The sequence below is a fragment of the Micromesistius poutassou genome, assembly GCF_964030765.1.
Source record: "Micromesistius poutassou genome assembly, chromosome: 4".
Taxonomy (NCBI): domain Eukaryota; kingdom Metazoa; phylum Chordata; class Actinopteri; order Gadiformes; family Gadidae; genus Micromesistius; species Micromesistius poutassou.
Window position 1 is genome coordinate 18,289,229 of NC_140274.1, and position 16,479 is coordinate 18,305,707.

Genomic DNA, 16,479 nt, shown 5'->3' on the forward strand with positions numbered 1-16,479 from the left:
GACAGGAAGACAGACAATACGACAGACAGACAGATAGAGAGACGTAAAAGGACAGAGGGAAGGGATAGAGATAAACAGACAGACAGACAGACATGGGCCATCTTGTCTCTGTGAACTCTGTCACGTGGTCTCCATGGAGATGTGGTGCGCCTCACCTGTTTGTCGGTCACCTGTCTGAAGCAGTATTTGAAGCCTGATTGTTGGGTGTAGGTCCCAGCCCCCCGCAGGGTCTGGCCCTGGGCCCTCAGTCCTGCAGGGGCCGGGGGTCCTGCCTCGCTCTGCTCGGCCGGGCCGGAGTGCAACACCTGTGTGAGTTCATAAAATAGTTTCTAAAAGTTAATGAATCAATTCATGAAATGTTTCTTAAAGTGTATAAATCAGATTATTAAAGAGTTGTCAAAATATTATATATATATATTAGAAGATATTTAAGAGATTATCAAAGAGTTCATAAAACAGTTAGTACAAGAGTTTATTATTAGGAGTTTATGAAATATTTGTTAAGAGTTTATTCAAGACTTTATTAAAAAGGTTATTAAATAGTTTATGAGTTCATTCAATAGTTTGTAAATCAGTTTACTAAATAGTTAAATAAATAGTTTATTAAGTTTGTAAAAGAGTTCAAATTCAAATATTGTGTGTGTACCTTCACCACCTGGTGTATTTTAAGGCTGGCCCCCAGGGGGTGCTGTGTCCTCGACCTAATTGGGCCTGGAGACAAACACACAGCACATTATATTTTATTTAACCTGGAAGGTCAAAGTGTTTGGGCAGTAGGCAGATTGAAGGCTGTCCAAGGTGTCAGAAGGAGATCTGTTGGGGTGGTAGGCAGATTGAAGGGGGTCCAAGGAGTCAGGGAGGGTGTAGCAGATGTGGTTTCAGACTAGCCGTTTGAAGCACTTCATAATGATGGAGGTCAGTGCTGCAGGGCGGTAGTCATCTAGGCAGGTGACGGAATGTCTCATGGGTACAGGGACATACTGTAGGTGGTCTGTTTGAAGCAGGGGGCACTCTGGGAGACAACATCCCATCTATGGGATATGAGCACTATTGAAGTCGCCAACATTAGAGGCTGCCTCAGGGTAAGCGTTCTCTAGTTCATCATTAGAGGGATTAGGCTTTCAGCTGGCCTGATGTCAGCGGGAGCTTGTTCCAACATTGTGGAGCCAGGACAGCAAATAATCGAGATGTAGTTGAGCGGCAGCTGGGGTCCACTCGTAGTGAGGGGGTAGCAAGCTGTTTAGCAGTCATGGAGCGTAGTATAGCTGGGGTGTATGGTTTGACCATGTCCTGGATGTTGGATGGGTCGAAGCTGATGCAGCACTGTAGGCAAGAACCAGTGACTTGAATCTGATTCAATTCAATTGTTACGAGCTGTAGGTCTGGTGAGCAGAGTGTTGTTAGTACTTCTACACCCAAACCCCAGTAAGAGTTAACCAGGACACAGCCACACCTCTGCCCCGGTTCCCTGACTCTGTGGTTCTGTCCTTCCCACGACGCAACAGATGTTAACGTAACATCCTGGCCAAGATAGGCAGCAGCAAGTGTGGGAAAGGTGAAACCTACCTCTTACTTTCTGCTCCTCTCCTGTTGGACGGCTCTGCAGAGGGAGGAGGTATTCTGACTGGGTCCGCACCTGATTGGCTCCTGGGGAGGGGGCGGGACCATGCTGGGTAGGGGCGGGGAGCTGGCAGAACTTCCCAGTGAAGGAAGGAGGACAGAGACATCGATCTCTCTGGACACACACTCCCCCGTTATTACAGAGAGGACACACAGCTAGAAGGGCAGGAGACATGAGGAAAGAGGAGAGGAGAGAGGAGATAACAGAAGATAACTCACTTTGCAGCAGATCGTGACATCATCTACTATCAGAACCGGGTCATCTGAGCCCAAGGCATTCATGGTTAATTAAATAAGACATGCTTTGTGTGTCCTCTGTATGAGTCATGGGATAGACAGCCAGGTAGACAGTTTCTGTCTGTAGTCAGACAGCCCTTCACTCCCCACCACTAGCTGGGTTACCGCCCAGTCTAATTGAGTCACAGTACCGACTGACTGGGTCATCACTATGTTTCATTATGTAGTTACAACACTGAGTAACTGGTTCATCACTATGTTACACCGAGCAGAGTTACAGTACTGAGTGACTGGTTCATCACTATGTTACACCGAGCAGAGTTACAGTACTGAGTGACTGGTTCATCACTATGTTACACCGAGCAGAGTTACAGTACTGAGTGACTGGTTCATCACTATGTTACACCGAGCAGAGTTACAGTACTGAGTGACTGGTTCATCACTATGTTACACCAAGCAGAGTTACAGTACTGAGTGACTGGTTCATCACTATGGTACAACGGGCAACGAGTTTAAGGTACTGACTGACTGGTGTGTAGTGTGTAGTTACTGTGTAGTGTATGTTGTGACTTTATTTATTGTGTAGTTAATGTGTGTAATGTGTTTATTGTATTGGTGTTATTGGGTTTGGTGTGTTGTTAATGTGTATTAGTGTGTACATGTGTTTCTATGTAGTGTATGGTGTGGGTTACAGCAGGTGTATGAGAGGAAGCTGTGGACAGGATGTTGTGTTGGGGCAGGGCAGTGGTCCCTGGCCCTGTCCCCACTCAGCCACTTCCCTTCCGCCCTTTCATTACCAACGGGCATGAGACATTATACAAACATTGCCAGGGGTGAGAGATTTTACACAAACCTTTTGACCCTGATGTAGCCTCCTTATCCCTCTGCTCCTTCTCCTCTCCTCTCTCTCTCCTCTCTCCTCTCCACTCCTCTCCTCTCTCTCCTCTCTTCCCTCCTCTCCTCTCTCCTCTGCTCTCTCTCCTCTCTCCTCCCCTCTCTCATCCCTCTCCCCCCTCTCCTCTCTCCTCTCCTGTCTCTCCTCTCTCCCCTTTTTTCTCCTCTCCTCTCTCTCATCCTCTCTCTCTCCTCTTCTACATCCTCTCCTCTCCTATCTCCTCTCTCCTCCCCTTTCCCCTCTCTCTATTCCCCAGTCTCTCATCACTCTCCTCCCCTGTCTCTCATCTTTTTCTCCTCTCCCCTCTCTCTCATTGCACTTTCATCCTCTCCTCTCCTCTCGTCTGGTCTCCATTACTCTCCTCTCCTTTACTCTCTCTTCTCTGTCCTCCTCTCCTCTCCTCTCCTCCCTCCCTCTCCTCTTCTCCTCCCTTCTCTGTCCTCTCCTCCTCCCTCCTTCCCTCTCTGACCCCTCCTCTTTTTTCCCCAATATGTATATTTATGTATTACACCTTTTAATGTACATTCAGTGTGTGTATATGTGTGTGTGTTTGTGTGTGTGTGTGTGTGTGTGTGTGTGTGTGTGTGTGTGTGTGTGTGTGTGTGTGTGTGTGTGTGTGTGTGCGTGCATGCATGCGTGTATTCTTGCATCACTCCTGGTGAAACATGACATCATCAGCAAAATATCTAAGACCAAGTGTCCCTGTGAGTCCACAGCTTTCTGTGTGTGTGTGTGTGTGTGTGTGTGTGTGTGTGTGTGTGTGTGTGTGTTTATTGAACATGCGCTTGATGTAGGGTTGTGTTTTTCATTGAAAATGAATCACACATGCCAACTGTAAGCACCTTTGTATCTCTTTCTCTTTTTCTCTGTTTTTCTCTGTTCTCTCTCACTCTCTCTTTTTCACTCCCTCTCCCTCTCATACTTTACAAACCCTTAAGTACACACTATTACACATTGTAGTTGCACATTTTTTACATGCAACTAACTAAATGTTACACAACTGTTGCACAATGGTACACACCGTAACATACTGTCACCTTATGTAACACAATGTTGCATACTGTTGAACACTGTTGCACACTGTAACACCTTCATACAGCATTACAAACCCACCCCATTATACACGTCATTACACACTGTTACACACACACACACACACACACACACACACACACACACACACACACACACACACACCATTATATACATACTATTACACACTGTTACACTCAGAACCACACTATTACAGTGTTTCACACTATCCAATCCAGATGGACAGGTAAACAGGTAGACAGGTAGACAGAAAGGTAGTAACTTACAGACTCTGAAGGCTGACTGCGGTTCTCCTCTTGTGTACGAGTGTGTCTGTGAGTGCGTGTGTGTGCGCGAGCGTGTGTGTGTGCTGGGCAGAGAGGTGAGGTTCCCAGCAGTGCAGTGGTTAACACAGCCATGCTGAGAGCACAACACCTGACAGGTGGTCTGGACCACGCCCCCCTGGCCCCTCACAGAGAGAGCACACGCCCACAGCAAGATCACAGCCCGCAGCACCACCATGCTGCTGCGGGGTCGCTGCGTGTCCGCAGGCCTGATGAAGTTGCAGTGCATTAGTAAAATCCAAGGAGCACTCTCTCTACCTCCCTCTATCACTCTCTCTCCCTCTCTGTTGCAGGCAGAGTGACTGTCGGTCTGTTATCCCCAAAAATGAGTAAGAAAATGCTTATGAGGGAGGGAGAGAAGGAGAGAGACGGAGAGAGAGAGAGAGAGCTAGAGGCGGTGGGTCCATGACACACTCCCTGTTTGTCCACGTGGTTTTAGAGAGAGAGAGAGAGAGAGAGAGAGAGAGAGAGAGAGAGAGAGAGAGAGAGAGAGAGAGAGAGAGAGAGGGAGAGAGAGAGAGAGAGAGAGAAAGAGAGAGAGAGTTGACTGGGCTGCAGTCCAAACTAAATGTTATGAAGAAATACTCCTTTAACCCCCCTCCTGGTGTGTGTGTGTGTGTGTGTGTGTGTGTGTGTGTGTGTGTGTGTGTGTGTGTGTGTGTGTGTGTGTGTGTGTGTGTGTGTGTGTGTGTGTGTGTGTGTGTGTGTGTGTGATTACAACATGGAAGGTTCCGTCAGACTTGAAGAGACTACTCTCAGGGGGCAAGGGGGGGAAAGCTCACGTCTGTCCCCCTCTTTCTCTCTAACTCTCTCTCTCTTGCACACACACACACACACACACACACACTATCAGAGGCTGTCATCTAATGGAATGTTGATAGATCGTTCAAAAACGACTCTCTCCCCTCTGTCTCTCCTCACTTTACCTCCCTTCCATCTTCTCCCTCTCCTCTCTCTCTCCCATATACATATACAACGAGTATAGAATAACTAAGAGTAAATTATAAATAACAGCATAGAATAACAGGGTAAAGAGTATTTTGAACTAAATTATAAAAAAGTATCAAATAACCAAGAGTAAATATTAACTAAGAGAGTATAGGATAACTATGAGCATGGGCAAACTATAGAGAGTAAAGTATAAACTAAGAGTGAAGATTAACCAAGAGTACAGGATAACTAAGAGTATAGAATAAATAAGTGAATAGATCTATTAAAGTACAGACAAACAAAAAATACAGTTGAACTAAGAGTACAGATTAACACAGAGTAAATATGAAGTAACATTAAAGATGAATGAAGAGTAGAGATTCATTTAAATACAGATCAAATAAAATACAGTATATTGTGAGGCATTTTATGGTAAAAAAATACTAAATTGCCAGGCTGTTTGTACAGCAGGCCAGCTATATGTTTAGCTATGACCTCACTGCTGAGCTATGTGATAGAGCTGCTGGATAACTCAGATAACTCAGAGCCAATGTGAGATATGATTTTAACACACATGCAGACACACACACACACACACACACACACACACACACACACACACACACACACACACACACACACAATCACATGGACAAACACGGACACACAAACAAACACACACACGCACACGCACAAACACACATAGACACAGACACATTTTACACACAAATGCGCGCGCACACACACACACACACACACACACACACACACACACACACACACACACAAACATGATACACATACACATTTTAAACACACATGTGGCTGTGGATGCAGTGGGGGTCCAGGGTCTCTCCGGGTGTCTGCCATTCGGCCGCAAGGGGCGGGGTTGAGTCTACAAACTCAACCGGAAAAACAACAAAGTTAAGCAGCATGCTAGTTAGCCAATCGGAGCTCGTGGCTAACTCCTGGGAGGTTAAGCCTATGTTGTGTTCTGTTTTAGAGCCGTAGAGCTCCAACAGTATATACAAATGACAGCTAGGCTACCGGTGTTCTATCAGTGAGACAGCTATCGTAGCAGTTTAGCAGCTAGTAAGCGTAGCAACGAGCTAACGTTGCGGTTATTTAGCTTCCGGGCTAGCTAGCTAGCTTCTCGGCTAGCCTAGCCTTCAGTACCATATCATGGATCTATTTGAAGATCTTCCAGAGCCAAGCTGTGGTGAGACCCTAGTTAACCTGTATGGGTTAGTTATCATTATATAACTATATACTTAACCTGTATGGGTGAATTATCTATAGAGATCACTGTTGTTTCCCTGGTATGGGTTAGTTATCTATACAGAACTATCAAGTTAACCTGTATGGGTTAGTTAAGTATATACAGTACTAGCTAGTTAGAATATGAATCTGTTAATCGAGATCTCTTTATTATGAACTATCTCTATGGAATGTGAATTAGTTATTAACTATCTCTTCATTATTAACTCTCTCTTTTTGGATAACAATCTCTGTGAAAGAGTTATTTACTATCTCTTTATGATTTATGAACTATCTATGTGAGTTATTCATGCTATAAAATAGTTATTGTCCTGTAGCGCCCACAGAGCTCCCAACTCGGCCAGACGCAAAGAGGAGGCGTCAGGAGGAGGAGGAGGAGGAGGAGGAGGAGGTCCAGCTGGAGAGGAAGAAAGTTTGTAACAAAGGTTTTCCATCTTCCATCACAATGTTCCTTCCCTTGTCACACCACCGCTCCGGCACCACCTACAAACAGACTACAGTGTGTCTGACTCTTCCCTGTGTGTGTGTGTGTGTGTGTGTGCGTGTGCGTGTGTGTGTGCGTGTGCGTGCGCGTGCGCACAAGGGGTCCCGGTGCTGAGGGGCTACGTAGGGTCGAGGCAGGGGGAGAGAGATGAGATGCAGGACGCTCACGTTGTCCTCCCTGACCTGACGGAGCATCTTACCACTCCACCCACCCAGGTGTAGGTTCCCACAAACATACACACACACACACACTGTAACCCTAACCTCCTCAACACACACACACACACACACACACACACACACACACACACACACACACACACACACACATATTCACTTTTATACTGTACATTACAGGCTGTCACGCTACTTCACAAAACTGTTTTATTTAAACAGTTTTTATTTAAATTTTAACAGTTTAATTTCAAATAATAGTTTTCTAGTAGTAGTGGTAAGTAATAGTGTCAAAGTCAGTCAACTTTATGGTCAATTTCAAGAAAAAATAAAATTAATTAATTAAAAATAAATAAATTCTAAATAGTGTATATATATATATATAATACTGGTAGTAGAATAACAACTGTATATAACTTGGTATATTAGTATAACAATAACACTAGTTGTTTATTAACTCTAGTGTTAATGTTGTCCATGTTAGTTGTGGCGTCTCGTACTTTGCGGTGTTTGATGGCCACGGAGGAGCAAGAGCTTCACGCTACGCTGCAGAGAGTCTCCACCTCAACCTGGCTCGCAAGTTCCCCCGCAGTACGTCTTCTGCTATTTTCTCTACTGTCTTACCCCTACCTGCTCCTTAATGACCTGTCTATACTGTACAACCCCTACCTGCTCCTTAATGACCTGTCTCTGTACTCCTGTCTCTGTACTGTCTAACCCCTACCTTCTACTTAATGTCCTGACTCTGTACTGTCTAACCCCTACTTTCTACTTAATGTCCAGACTCTGTACTGTCTAACCCCTACATGCTCCTTAATGTTGCTCTACTTCTTTATCTTTGGATAAAATCGTCTGCTAAATAGTAAACTAGTCATCTAAATGAGAACTTTCTCCTTGTTTTCAGGGAGCTCTGAGAATCTGGACAAACTGATAAAGAAATGTCTCTTGGATTCCTTCCGGCAGACCGACGAGGACTTCCTCAAGAAAGCATCCAGCCAGTAAGAAGATCCTCAGCAAGCACCCATATCCACCTATACTCTGGACCCATATTAACCTGGTGGACTAAATAGATATTCAATCTCCTTTGTCTCTATTGCTGCTGAACTTTTTCAAGTCTTCTTGAAAGCACTCTGTAGTTGATGAGTATTGTATGAGGCAGTATTCTGTAGTATATGAATAGTGTATGAAGCAGTACTCTGGTAGTATATGAGTATTTAGGAAGCACTACACTGTAGTAAATGAGTTCTGTATGAAGCAGTACTCTGTAGTAAATTAATTCTGTATAAAGCAATATTCTGTAGTAAATTAGTATTTTATGGAGCAGTACTCTGTAATACTGCTCCAGGACCAGTGTGATGGTAGTGTTGAAGTCTTCTCTTCCTGTCCTCCAGGGAGACCAGTGTGATGGTAGTGTTGAAGTGTCCTCTTCGTCTCCTCCAGGAAGCCTGTGTGGAAAGATGGCTGTACCGCCACCTGTCTGCTAGTGGTCCACAACACAGCTTACATAGCCAACCTGGGAGACAGCAGGGTGAGGAGGCAGGGCAACTGTGTTGGTGGTTGTGATGATGTTGTGGTGATGTATCAATGTAACAGTGTTGTGGTAATGTAGCAGTGGTGATGTATCAGTGTTGTGGTAATGTAACAGTGTTGTGGTGGTGTATCAGTGTTGTGGTAATGTAACAGTGTTGTGGTAATGTAACAGTGTTGTGGTGATGTATCAGTGTTGTGGTGATGTAACAGTGTTGTGGTGATGCAACAGTGTAATGGTGTTGTGGTGATGTGACAGTGTTGTTGTGGATGTCCTGATGCTGCAGGCGGTGTTATGTCGGATGGAGGAGGAGGGTGAGGAGCGAAGGGTGGTGTCGCGGGCTCTCAGTAGAGAACACAACCCCACCCTCTACGAAGAGCGAATCAGAATCCAGAGAGCAGGAGGCACCGTCAGGTAGCTGTCACCCCCATGAAGCACTCTGTACAGTATCCCACTGAACATTATCACACTGTATATTATCACACTGTACAGTATCCCACTGTACATTATCACACTGTACAGTATCCCACTGTACATTATCACACTGTACATGATCACACTGTACAGTATCCCACTGTACATGATCACATTGTACATTATTACACTGTACAGGATCCCACTGTACTTGATCACATTGTACATTATCAAACTGTACTGTATCCCCACTGTACATTATCATATTGTACATTATCCCACTGTACCGTATCCCCACTGTACATTATCACATTGTACATTATCACACTGTACCATATCCCCACTTTACATTATCCCACTGTACATTATCACACTGTACAGTATGACACTGAACAACATCACACTGTACCGTATCCCCACTGTGCATAATCAAACTGTACCGCGTGTGTGTGTCTGTGTGTATGCAGGGAGGGCAGGGTTCTGGGTATACTTGAAGTCTCTCGGTCGCTAGGAGACGGTCAGTACAAACGCTGTGGAGTCATCTCCACCCCGGACCTCAGGAGGTGCAGTCTCACCTCCGCAGACAGGTAGGAAATCTATTCACTACTGTAGTACTGTAGTACTACTACTAAAATCTGCGTAATTTAGAATTATAAAGATATTCAACCAACTTAATGGTGGTGATGTTGTGGAGTTGGGGCTGGATTCAGTAACATTTTCTTAAGATAAAACTTAAGAAGTTACTTAAGAAAATATGAGAAGTTCCTAAGAATCTTCTTATTCAAGAATCTTCTTATTCACCATTTTTTTCTTAAGAATTGTCGATTGTGATCTCTGTGTGGTCAGTTGACCCTACCTGTACAGAAGTGTCCTTCTAGCTGGTAACCATGGTGACGTGTGTGTGTGTGTGTGTGTGTGTGTGTGTGTGTGTGTGTGTGTGTGTGTGTGTGTGTGTGTGTGTGTGTGTGTGTGTGTGTGTGTGTGTGTGTGTGTGTGTGTGTGTAGGTTTATCCTGCTAGCCTGTGATGGACTTTTCAAGGTGTTTACTGCTGAGGAAGCTGTTAAATATGTCTTCAGTCTGCTGCAGGTACACACACACACACACACACACACACACACACACACACACACACACACACACACACACACACACACACACACACACACACACACACACACACACACACACACACACACACACACACACACACAAATCAAACATACTCACACACGTTCACCGAAAAATGAGTACTTTTTCTACTTCCCAGGAGGATGGCTCAGGGACCAATGAGGAGGGTCGATATGAAGCTGCTTGCCAGCGATTGGCAAGCGAGGCAGTGAGGCGGGGCTGCGCTGACAACGTAACTGTGATCCTGGTTTCTATTGGCTTCTAAAGCCACACACACACACACACACACACACATACACACATACACACATACACACACATACACACATACACACACACACACACACACACACACACACACACACACACACACACACACACACGTGTGTTTGAGTCAGTCAGGTCAGTTTGTGAAGTGTTTCAGGTAGTTTCAGTATCCTCACGGCTCCACTATGTAATCCTATGTTCTTGTGTTTGAGTGACTGAATGTGTTTTGAATAAAATGTGTGTACGACAAGCTCGACCATTCTGTCTTTACTATCAACCATACCCGTGGTGCCAGAGAGCAAATAACAGGCATGCAAACTGGTTTGGGGTGAGAATGATGCATGAGCTGAGGAAAACACAGACCCACTAGGGGGTTCCAGGCTTGAAAGAAAAAAAAAGTTTAAGTATGCTTATCTTTGCGTGAATTTCGGGATGACTCGTCTGCCAATGACTTCAAGTTGGTTGTGTTTTAACTGGTGATTGTTCCAAACTGTTTACAAAGGGACACTTGCTTGCGACGCAGCAAGCGCCTGCTAGTTGACCTGCCAGGCGGGACGATCAGTACTTCCCCACATAAAGAGCTTAGTTCTGATTGGATCGCTTCCCAAATTGTCCCACTTACATTTTCGTCTCGTTTTTATTCGTTAACGAAAGTCAAAAGATTTTGTTGTAGTTTTTGTCATCCTAAATTGTTTTTTATTTAGTTATCGTCTCGTTTTCGTCAGACTGTAGACCCCCCACACCCCCCCACCCTCAATGTTTTCTCAATGGATCTCCATGAATCACACGTGGCCAATTTTGTTTAAAAAACAGCGAATTTCGCCGAAAGGTGACTAGTTTGCATGCCTGAAATAATCTCTGCTGCTATTGGCTGATGACATTCACCTTTCAACATAAAGACATTGCCAGGTAAGCTTACCTGGCAACTTACCTTTTTTTTTTTTTTTTTTTTTTTTTTTATAAGTTTATTTGAAAACAGGGACAGTGCACATTAATAACATTACTGTAAATGCGCCAGAATTAGCCAAGAGGCTATTTTTCATCTGTAGTCCCCAGACGGATGTTACCTTAGTAAGGTAAGTTACCTTACTTTGCCACTTGTTATGAATTGCCATTCACCAGAGAGACAAGAATAAAGTAGACAATACTTGATCAGATATTTTATTTTATTGAAGGATAAAACCGTGATAAAACATTAATGTATGGATTTTTTTTCAAAAATTACATTAAAAAAATGGCACACATGAACTACTGATAAACATTGGAAACCCTATCCAATATCAATGAATGACCTTGAACCTTACAGGATAAAGTACAGACTCTAACACTGATCCTATCCCTATCTAATCCATAAAGTACAGACCCTAACCTTGATCCTAACCCTAACTAACCTTAACAAGTACTGACCCTAACCCTGATTCTAACACTAACAAATTACTGACCCAAACCCTGACCCTAACCCTAGCTAATATTAACAAGTACTGACCCTAACCCTGATCCTAAACACTAACAAATTACTGACCCTGACCCTAACCCTAACTAACCTTAACAAACTACTGACCCGAACCCTGACCCTAACTAACACAACAAAGTAGTGATCCTAACCAACAAAGTACTGATCCTAACCCTAACATAACAAAGTACTGACCTAGTTCCACATTTTACTTCCTTTGAATTAAGATCTCTCTAAATTAACTTTGATGTGACCATGGCGTTGGTTGTGATGAACGACATCATTGCGGCGGTCATGACGGAGTCTCATGGCTCCAGGTGAGTCAACTCCATGTCTGTCAGTTCTAAGCTCTAGAGATCTGTTTCAGAGAACCTTCTAGACCTCAGGCCCCTGAGTATACCTCCTTATACATAGGCTAGTGCGGTAAACATGAAGCAATATGCCTTGTAGCAACCCAGGTACGATTCCCACCTCTGGTGCTATGCTACATGTCATTCTTCTACAACCCGCTTTGCTGTCTCTGTTCACTATCCTGTTTATGAAGGCACCAAAAGGCCTTTAAATACATTAAAAAAAAACATTAGATTCTTACACTGGTTTGTGTCACGCTACAATATGAGACGAACTTCGCGCTCCGTATGCTCAGGCCTAAAGCGGGTCAGTACAGGAGGTCAGCCGCTCCGGTGGTCACCTCCGACTCCTTGTTTTCCCGGAAGGGGAAGTCAATCCCAGCAACACGGATTAACAGGAAGTTTAGTGCATGAATGAAGAAGACAAGGAGGAAAAGCCAATAGGAGACGTCGTAAGTCTCGCTGTGCGTCTGGTAGTCAAAGACCTCGTTGAAGTTGGCAATCCGGCTGGACAGGTGCTGCAGCTTCACCTCCGCAGCAAACAGGATCATCACCAGGCAGCTGCACACACCTGCACACACACAGGAAGTAGCTACACACCTGCACACACACAGGAAGTAGCTAAAAAAGAAGTAGTGACACACAGTAAGTGTGTCACTACTAACTGTGTGTAACCACTAGCCTAGCCTCCAGGCGTTCACCACTAGTTTGAGGCGCCCGGGGACGAGGTGAGGAAGTGGTGTTCTTACAGCAGGAAGCGCTCCAGAGGTAGAGGCCCAGGGGGCCCTGCAGGGTCTCATAGGGGCTCCCGAAGGCGTTGAAGAAGAAGAAGCCGGTGGCCAGCGAGGAGAACAGCACCAGGACGCCGCAGAAGAAGACCACGGTGACGTGGAGACCCACTGGGATCACATGGAGCAGACCTGGGAAGACTGGGGGGAGAAGTCAGTCAGGTCAAGGGAGAAGGGGGAGGACTGGCTCCAGTCCTTCTATAGCAACACTTAACATGTTCCTATTTATATTCCTACTCCCTATACCTCATCTTGTCGCTGGACTGCTGGTCAAAACCATGCCAATAAAAAAAATCTGAATTGAATTGAAACGACGCCTCACCCGCTGGAGCGAGCAAATTAATAGATCATAAACTATGGTGTGTGTGTGTGTGTGGTGCGTATACATGTGTGTGTGTGTGTGTGTGTGTGTGGTGCGTATACATGTGTCTGTGTGTGTGTGTGTGTGTGTGTGTGTGCGTGTGTGCGTGCGTGCGTGTGTGCGTGTGTGTGTGTGGTGGAGCAGAAGCAACTGGGCTTTAATGAGTCTTCCTAACAAAGGTCTTCTGTTCCTGGGCGGTCAGTAGCCACAGGAAGGATATCAACAATAATCACAATTCAGACTGGAAGATGCTTTCATTCAGTTTTTTCATTTAAAACGCAAAACAAAGAGGCCAAAAAATTAAAATATAAACAACAATGTAGTGCCTATTACTCCTTTATGACATGTCTCTATACTGTCTAACCCCTCCCTGCTCTTCAATGATCTTTCTCTGTACTATCATTGCACTCCTGACCGTCCCTGGAAGGAGGGATCCCTCACGTTTTTTCTCAAGATTTCTTCCTTGCTGATTAATGGAGATTTTTCTTGCCCGTGTGGGGGCTTCGGTCAGGGGGGTGTCATAAATATTTGGCCTGTTAAGCCCTTTGAGACTGTAATGGTGATTAAGGGCTATACAAATACTGAATTGAATTGAATTAACTGCTCCTTGCTGACCTGTCTCTTTACTGTCTAACCCCTACCTGCTCCTTGATGACCTGTCTCTTACTGTCAAACCCCTACCTGCTCCTTGATGACCTGTCTCTTACTGTCAAACCCCTACCTGCTCCTTGATGACCTGTCTCTTACTGTCAAACCCCTAAAACAACAACACTATGGACCGGTGGTCTTGATGTCATTTACCAATGGACTTTCTATCACTTGGTGTGAACATGTTATTGCAATACTTACGCCGTGGTTACCGGTAATAACCATGACAACAACATGTTAACTAATGACTCACAGTAGAAGCGGAGGGGTCTCCCGCCCAGTCCGCACTGCTTGACCCTCTCCCCCTGGAAGAGTCCGTAGCTCAGCCGGCCCAGGAACTTGTCAAGCTCGGCTCCGGACGCGTTGACCAGCTGGGCCCCGGTGTGGCAGAGCACGGTACCGTGCAGCCACCGGGGGAGGCCCAGCGACACCGCCACCGTCAATACACACACGAAGCCCAGGGCACCGGCCACACAAAACACCGTCCTCTTCTGTCGGTTCGGCATTCTGACGTCACACGGTTATTGCTCTGCGAAGTTGAGCTGCACCCATGGAGACGCGCGTTAAACTCTTGAGAAGAGGAACGCTAACCGACCGTCCTCAGAGGTGGTCCCTGCGGCGAGGGGACATGCGGTGGCTGGCCGGACGCTGAGGGTTCGATTACCGCCGACTGTCGTCTCCAAGTTACGCCCCTTTAATATTTAATAGAGAGGAGGAGTGAGGAGATAAATAGACGGCAGGAGCGTCGGGGCGGAGGCGACGAGGGGAGGGGAGAGAGACTTCGTACAAAAGTCTATTTAATTGTTGTGGTGATGAATAGAGGTTTAATTCATCACATGGTGTGGTTCGATGATCACGCACGCACGCACGCAAACTAACACACACACACACACACACACGCGCACCGGCCCCTGTTCTTTTTTTGGTAAAACAGCGACACTAACAGGCCAATTATCTACCACAATGTACGGCAAACCTAACACCGTTTTCATTCATTAAAATATAATCTACTCTTATTAGTTCTAATTCATCATAGTATAATCATTACAATGGATGCGGCCCCTGAATTGAGACACGGCCATGGTCTTCTTTATCATGGGGAACGTCTATAAATCCCATTTTTAAGACGTTATGGTTCGACATAAACATGTTTAAAGTGTGTTGTGCGTTTACTATTTATTTTTTATTGTTTATTCAGTTTAATATTGTGGCGACCTCTGCCGTGGACGCCTATGCGGGTCCTGCGCAAGCGATTCTGGGGGTGCAACTCTGTTGGGGGTTTGGGGTTTGGACAGTCCAGCAGAGGGGTGTCCACAGGTCAAATGTGACACCTGTTACCTACATATATATATATATATATATATATACCCCTCCAGGTGTAGGTTCGATGTTTTCTGACCCTAGCCTACTAATTATATATATTATATATGTTAATATTTTCTATTGCATATTGAAAAGTACTGTGTAGCTGAGCCCAGAAATGTACAGCATGAGTAGGAAAACACAAGTGAGAGTGAAAAACGTTCTCCATTCATCATGAGGAAAATACTGTGGCGACCGTGGGCGTGGTCGCCGTGTTCCAGGTGCCGCAAAGCCGCAAAGCATACTGGGACAATGGGTTTAGCACATTTTAGTTTTGTAGCCTAACACCATGAGTGAGAGTGCTGTTCATGTTGGCCAGGTGTATGGAAGCATATATGTAGTAAAATTCAAATAGCAATGCAATTTGCAATTTGCAATTCAATAAGTCATTACATTGTGCAATTGATAATTCATTATGCAATTTAATAATGTAATTTGTAAATACGTTATTCAAAGTGTATTTTAATATGCAAAGTGACAATGAAATCCTCAATAAAATTTGCAAAAGTTATAACAATAAAAATAGAATAACATTTTGTCAAATTTTTTGAGTTCCTTTATTCAAATTGAAAAGCTATAGCGTCCCCGTGATTGCAATGCACTTCGCCACGCTCCGTGTGTTGCAAAATTCAAATGACATTTCAATCCGCAAAACACTTTGCAAATCGTTTTGCAAAACGTTTTGCAAAACGTATCAGCCAATCGCGTCTGGGGGGGGGACTACGTCACTTGCTCGTCAGACCAGCTGATCATCCACGCACGTTGCAATTTATTTTCTATGCCTAGATTGTTGTCCGTATATTTTTTAAAAAGTGGATCTTTCACAGTTGGTCTTCCCCCACAGCGTTGAGTCTAGGTGGGTGTTCCCTTGGTCGCCGGCTGTAGACACTCGGAGAGACAATGCCGAAGAGTTGTTGTTTACCATTTTGCACCGCAAATAAATTTAAAAATCACAACCTGAGCTTTTATATCTTGCCAAACCGTGTGACGGAGCCAGAAAGGAGAACACAATGGTTGCCGCGTTTTTACGATATAGATCCGGCCGGCGACCAAGGGAACACCCACCTAGACTCAACGCTGTGGGGGAAGACCAACTGTGAAAGATCCACTTTTAAAAAAATATACGGACAACAATCGACCCGATCATGATAATTTTTTTAATATATAGCCCTTTGACAGCATATAC

General features: G+C 44.8%; 3 protein-coding genes across 3 annotated transcripts in view; 1 reads left to right on the forward strand and 2 right to left on the reverse strand.

Moving 5' to 3' along the window:
- The window catches only part of LOC311341565 (latent-transforming growth factor beta-binding protein 4-like), a 20,810-nt gene extending 16,451 nt beyond the window's left edge, over positions 1–4,359 (reverse strand). The window contains exons 1-4 of the mRNA XM_084466388.1: positions 4,072–4,359; positions 1,567–1,776; positions 647–711; positions 156–305 (exon numbers count right to left, since the gene is read on the reverse strand). Of these exons, the coding sequence (XP_084322514.1) occupies positions 156–305; positions 647–711; positions 1,567–1,776; positions 4,072–4,357 (711 nt within the window). The 5' untranslated portion in view covers positions 4,358–4,359. The remainder of the gene's footprint in view (positions 1–155; positions 306–646; positions 712–1,566; positions 1,777–4,071) is intronic.
- Positions 4,360–6,006: 1,647 nt separating this feature from the next.
- ilkap (integrin-linked kinase-associated serine/threonine phosphatase) lies at positions 6,007–10,569 on the forward strand. The gene is made up of 10 exons (XM_084466468.1): positions 6,007–6,277; positions 6,654–6,761; positions 6,920–7,037; positions 7,478–7,584; positions 7,898–7,991; positions 8,434–8,521; positions 8,808–8,935; positions 9,403–9,522; positions 9,941–10,022; positions 10,204–10,569. The coding sequence occupies exons 1-10, from the start codon at positions 6,241–6,243 to the stop codon at positions 10,327–10,329; spliced, it is 1,008 nt and encodes a 335-aa protein (XP_084322594.1). The 5' UTR covers positions 6,007–6,240; the 3' UTR covers positions 10,330–10,569.
- Positions 10,570–11,909: 1,340 nt separating this feature from the next.
- clrn1 (clarin 1) lies at positions 11,910–14,520 on the reverse strand. Its single transcript, XM_084466543.1, has 3 exons — positions 14,185–14,520; positions 12,884–13,063; positions 11,910–12,705 (listed from the first exon to the last, which is right to left on the reverse strand). The coding sequence occupies exons 1-3, from the start codon at positions 14,435–14,437 to the stop codon at positions 12,443–12,445; spliced, it is 696 nt and encodes a 231-aa protein (XP_084322669.1). The 5' UTR covers positions 14,438–14,520; the 3' UTR covers positions 11,910–12,442.
- Positions 14,521–16,479: the final 1,959 nt, after the last annotated feature.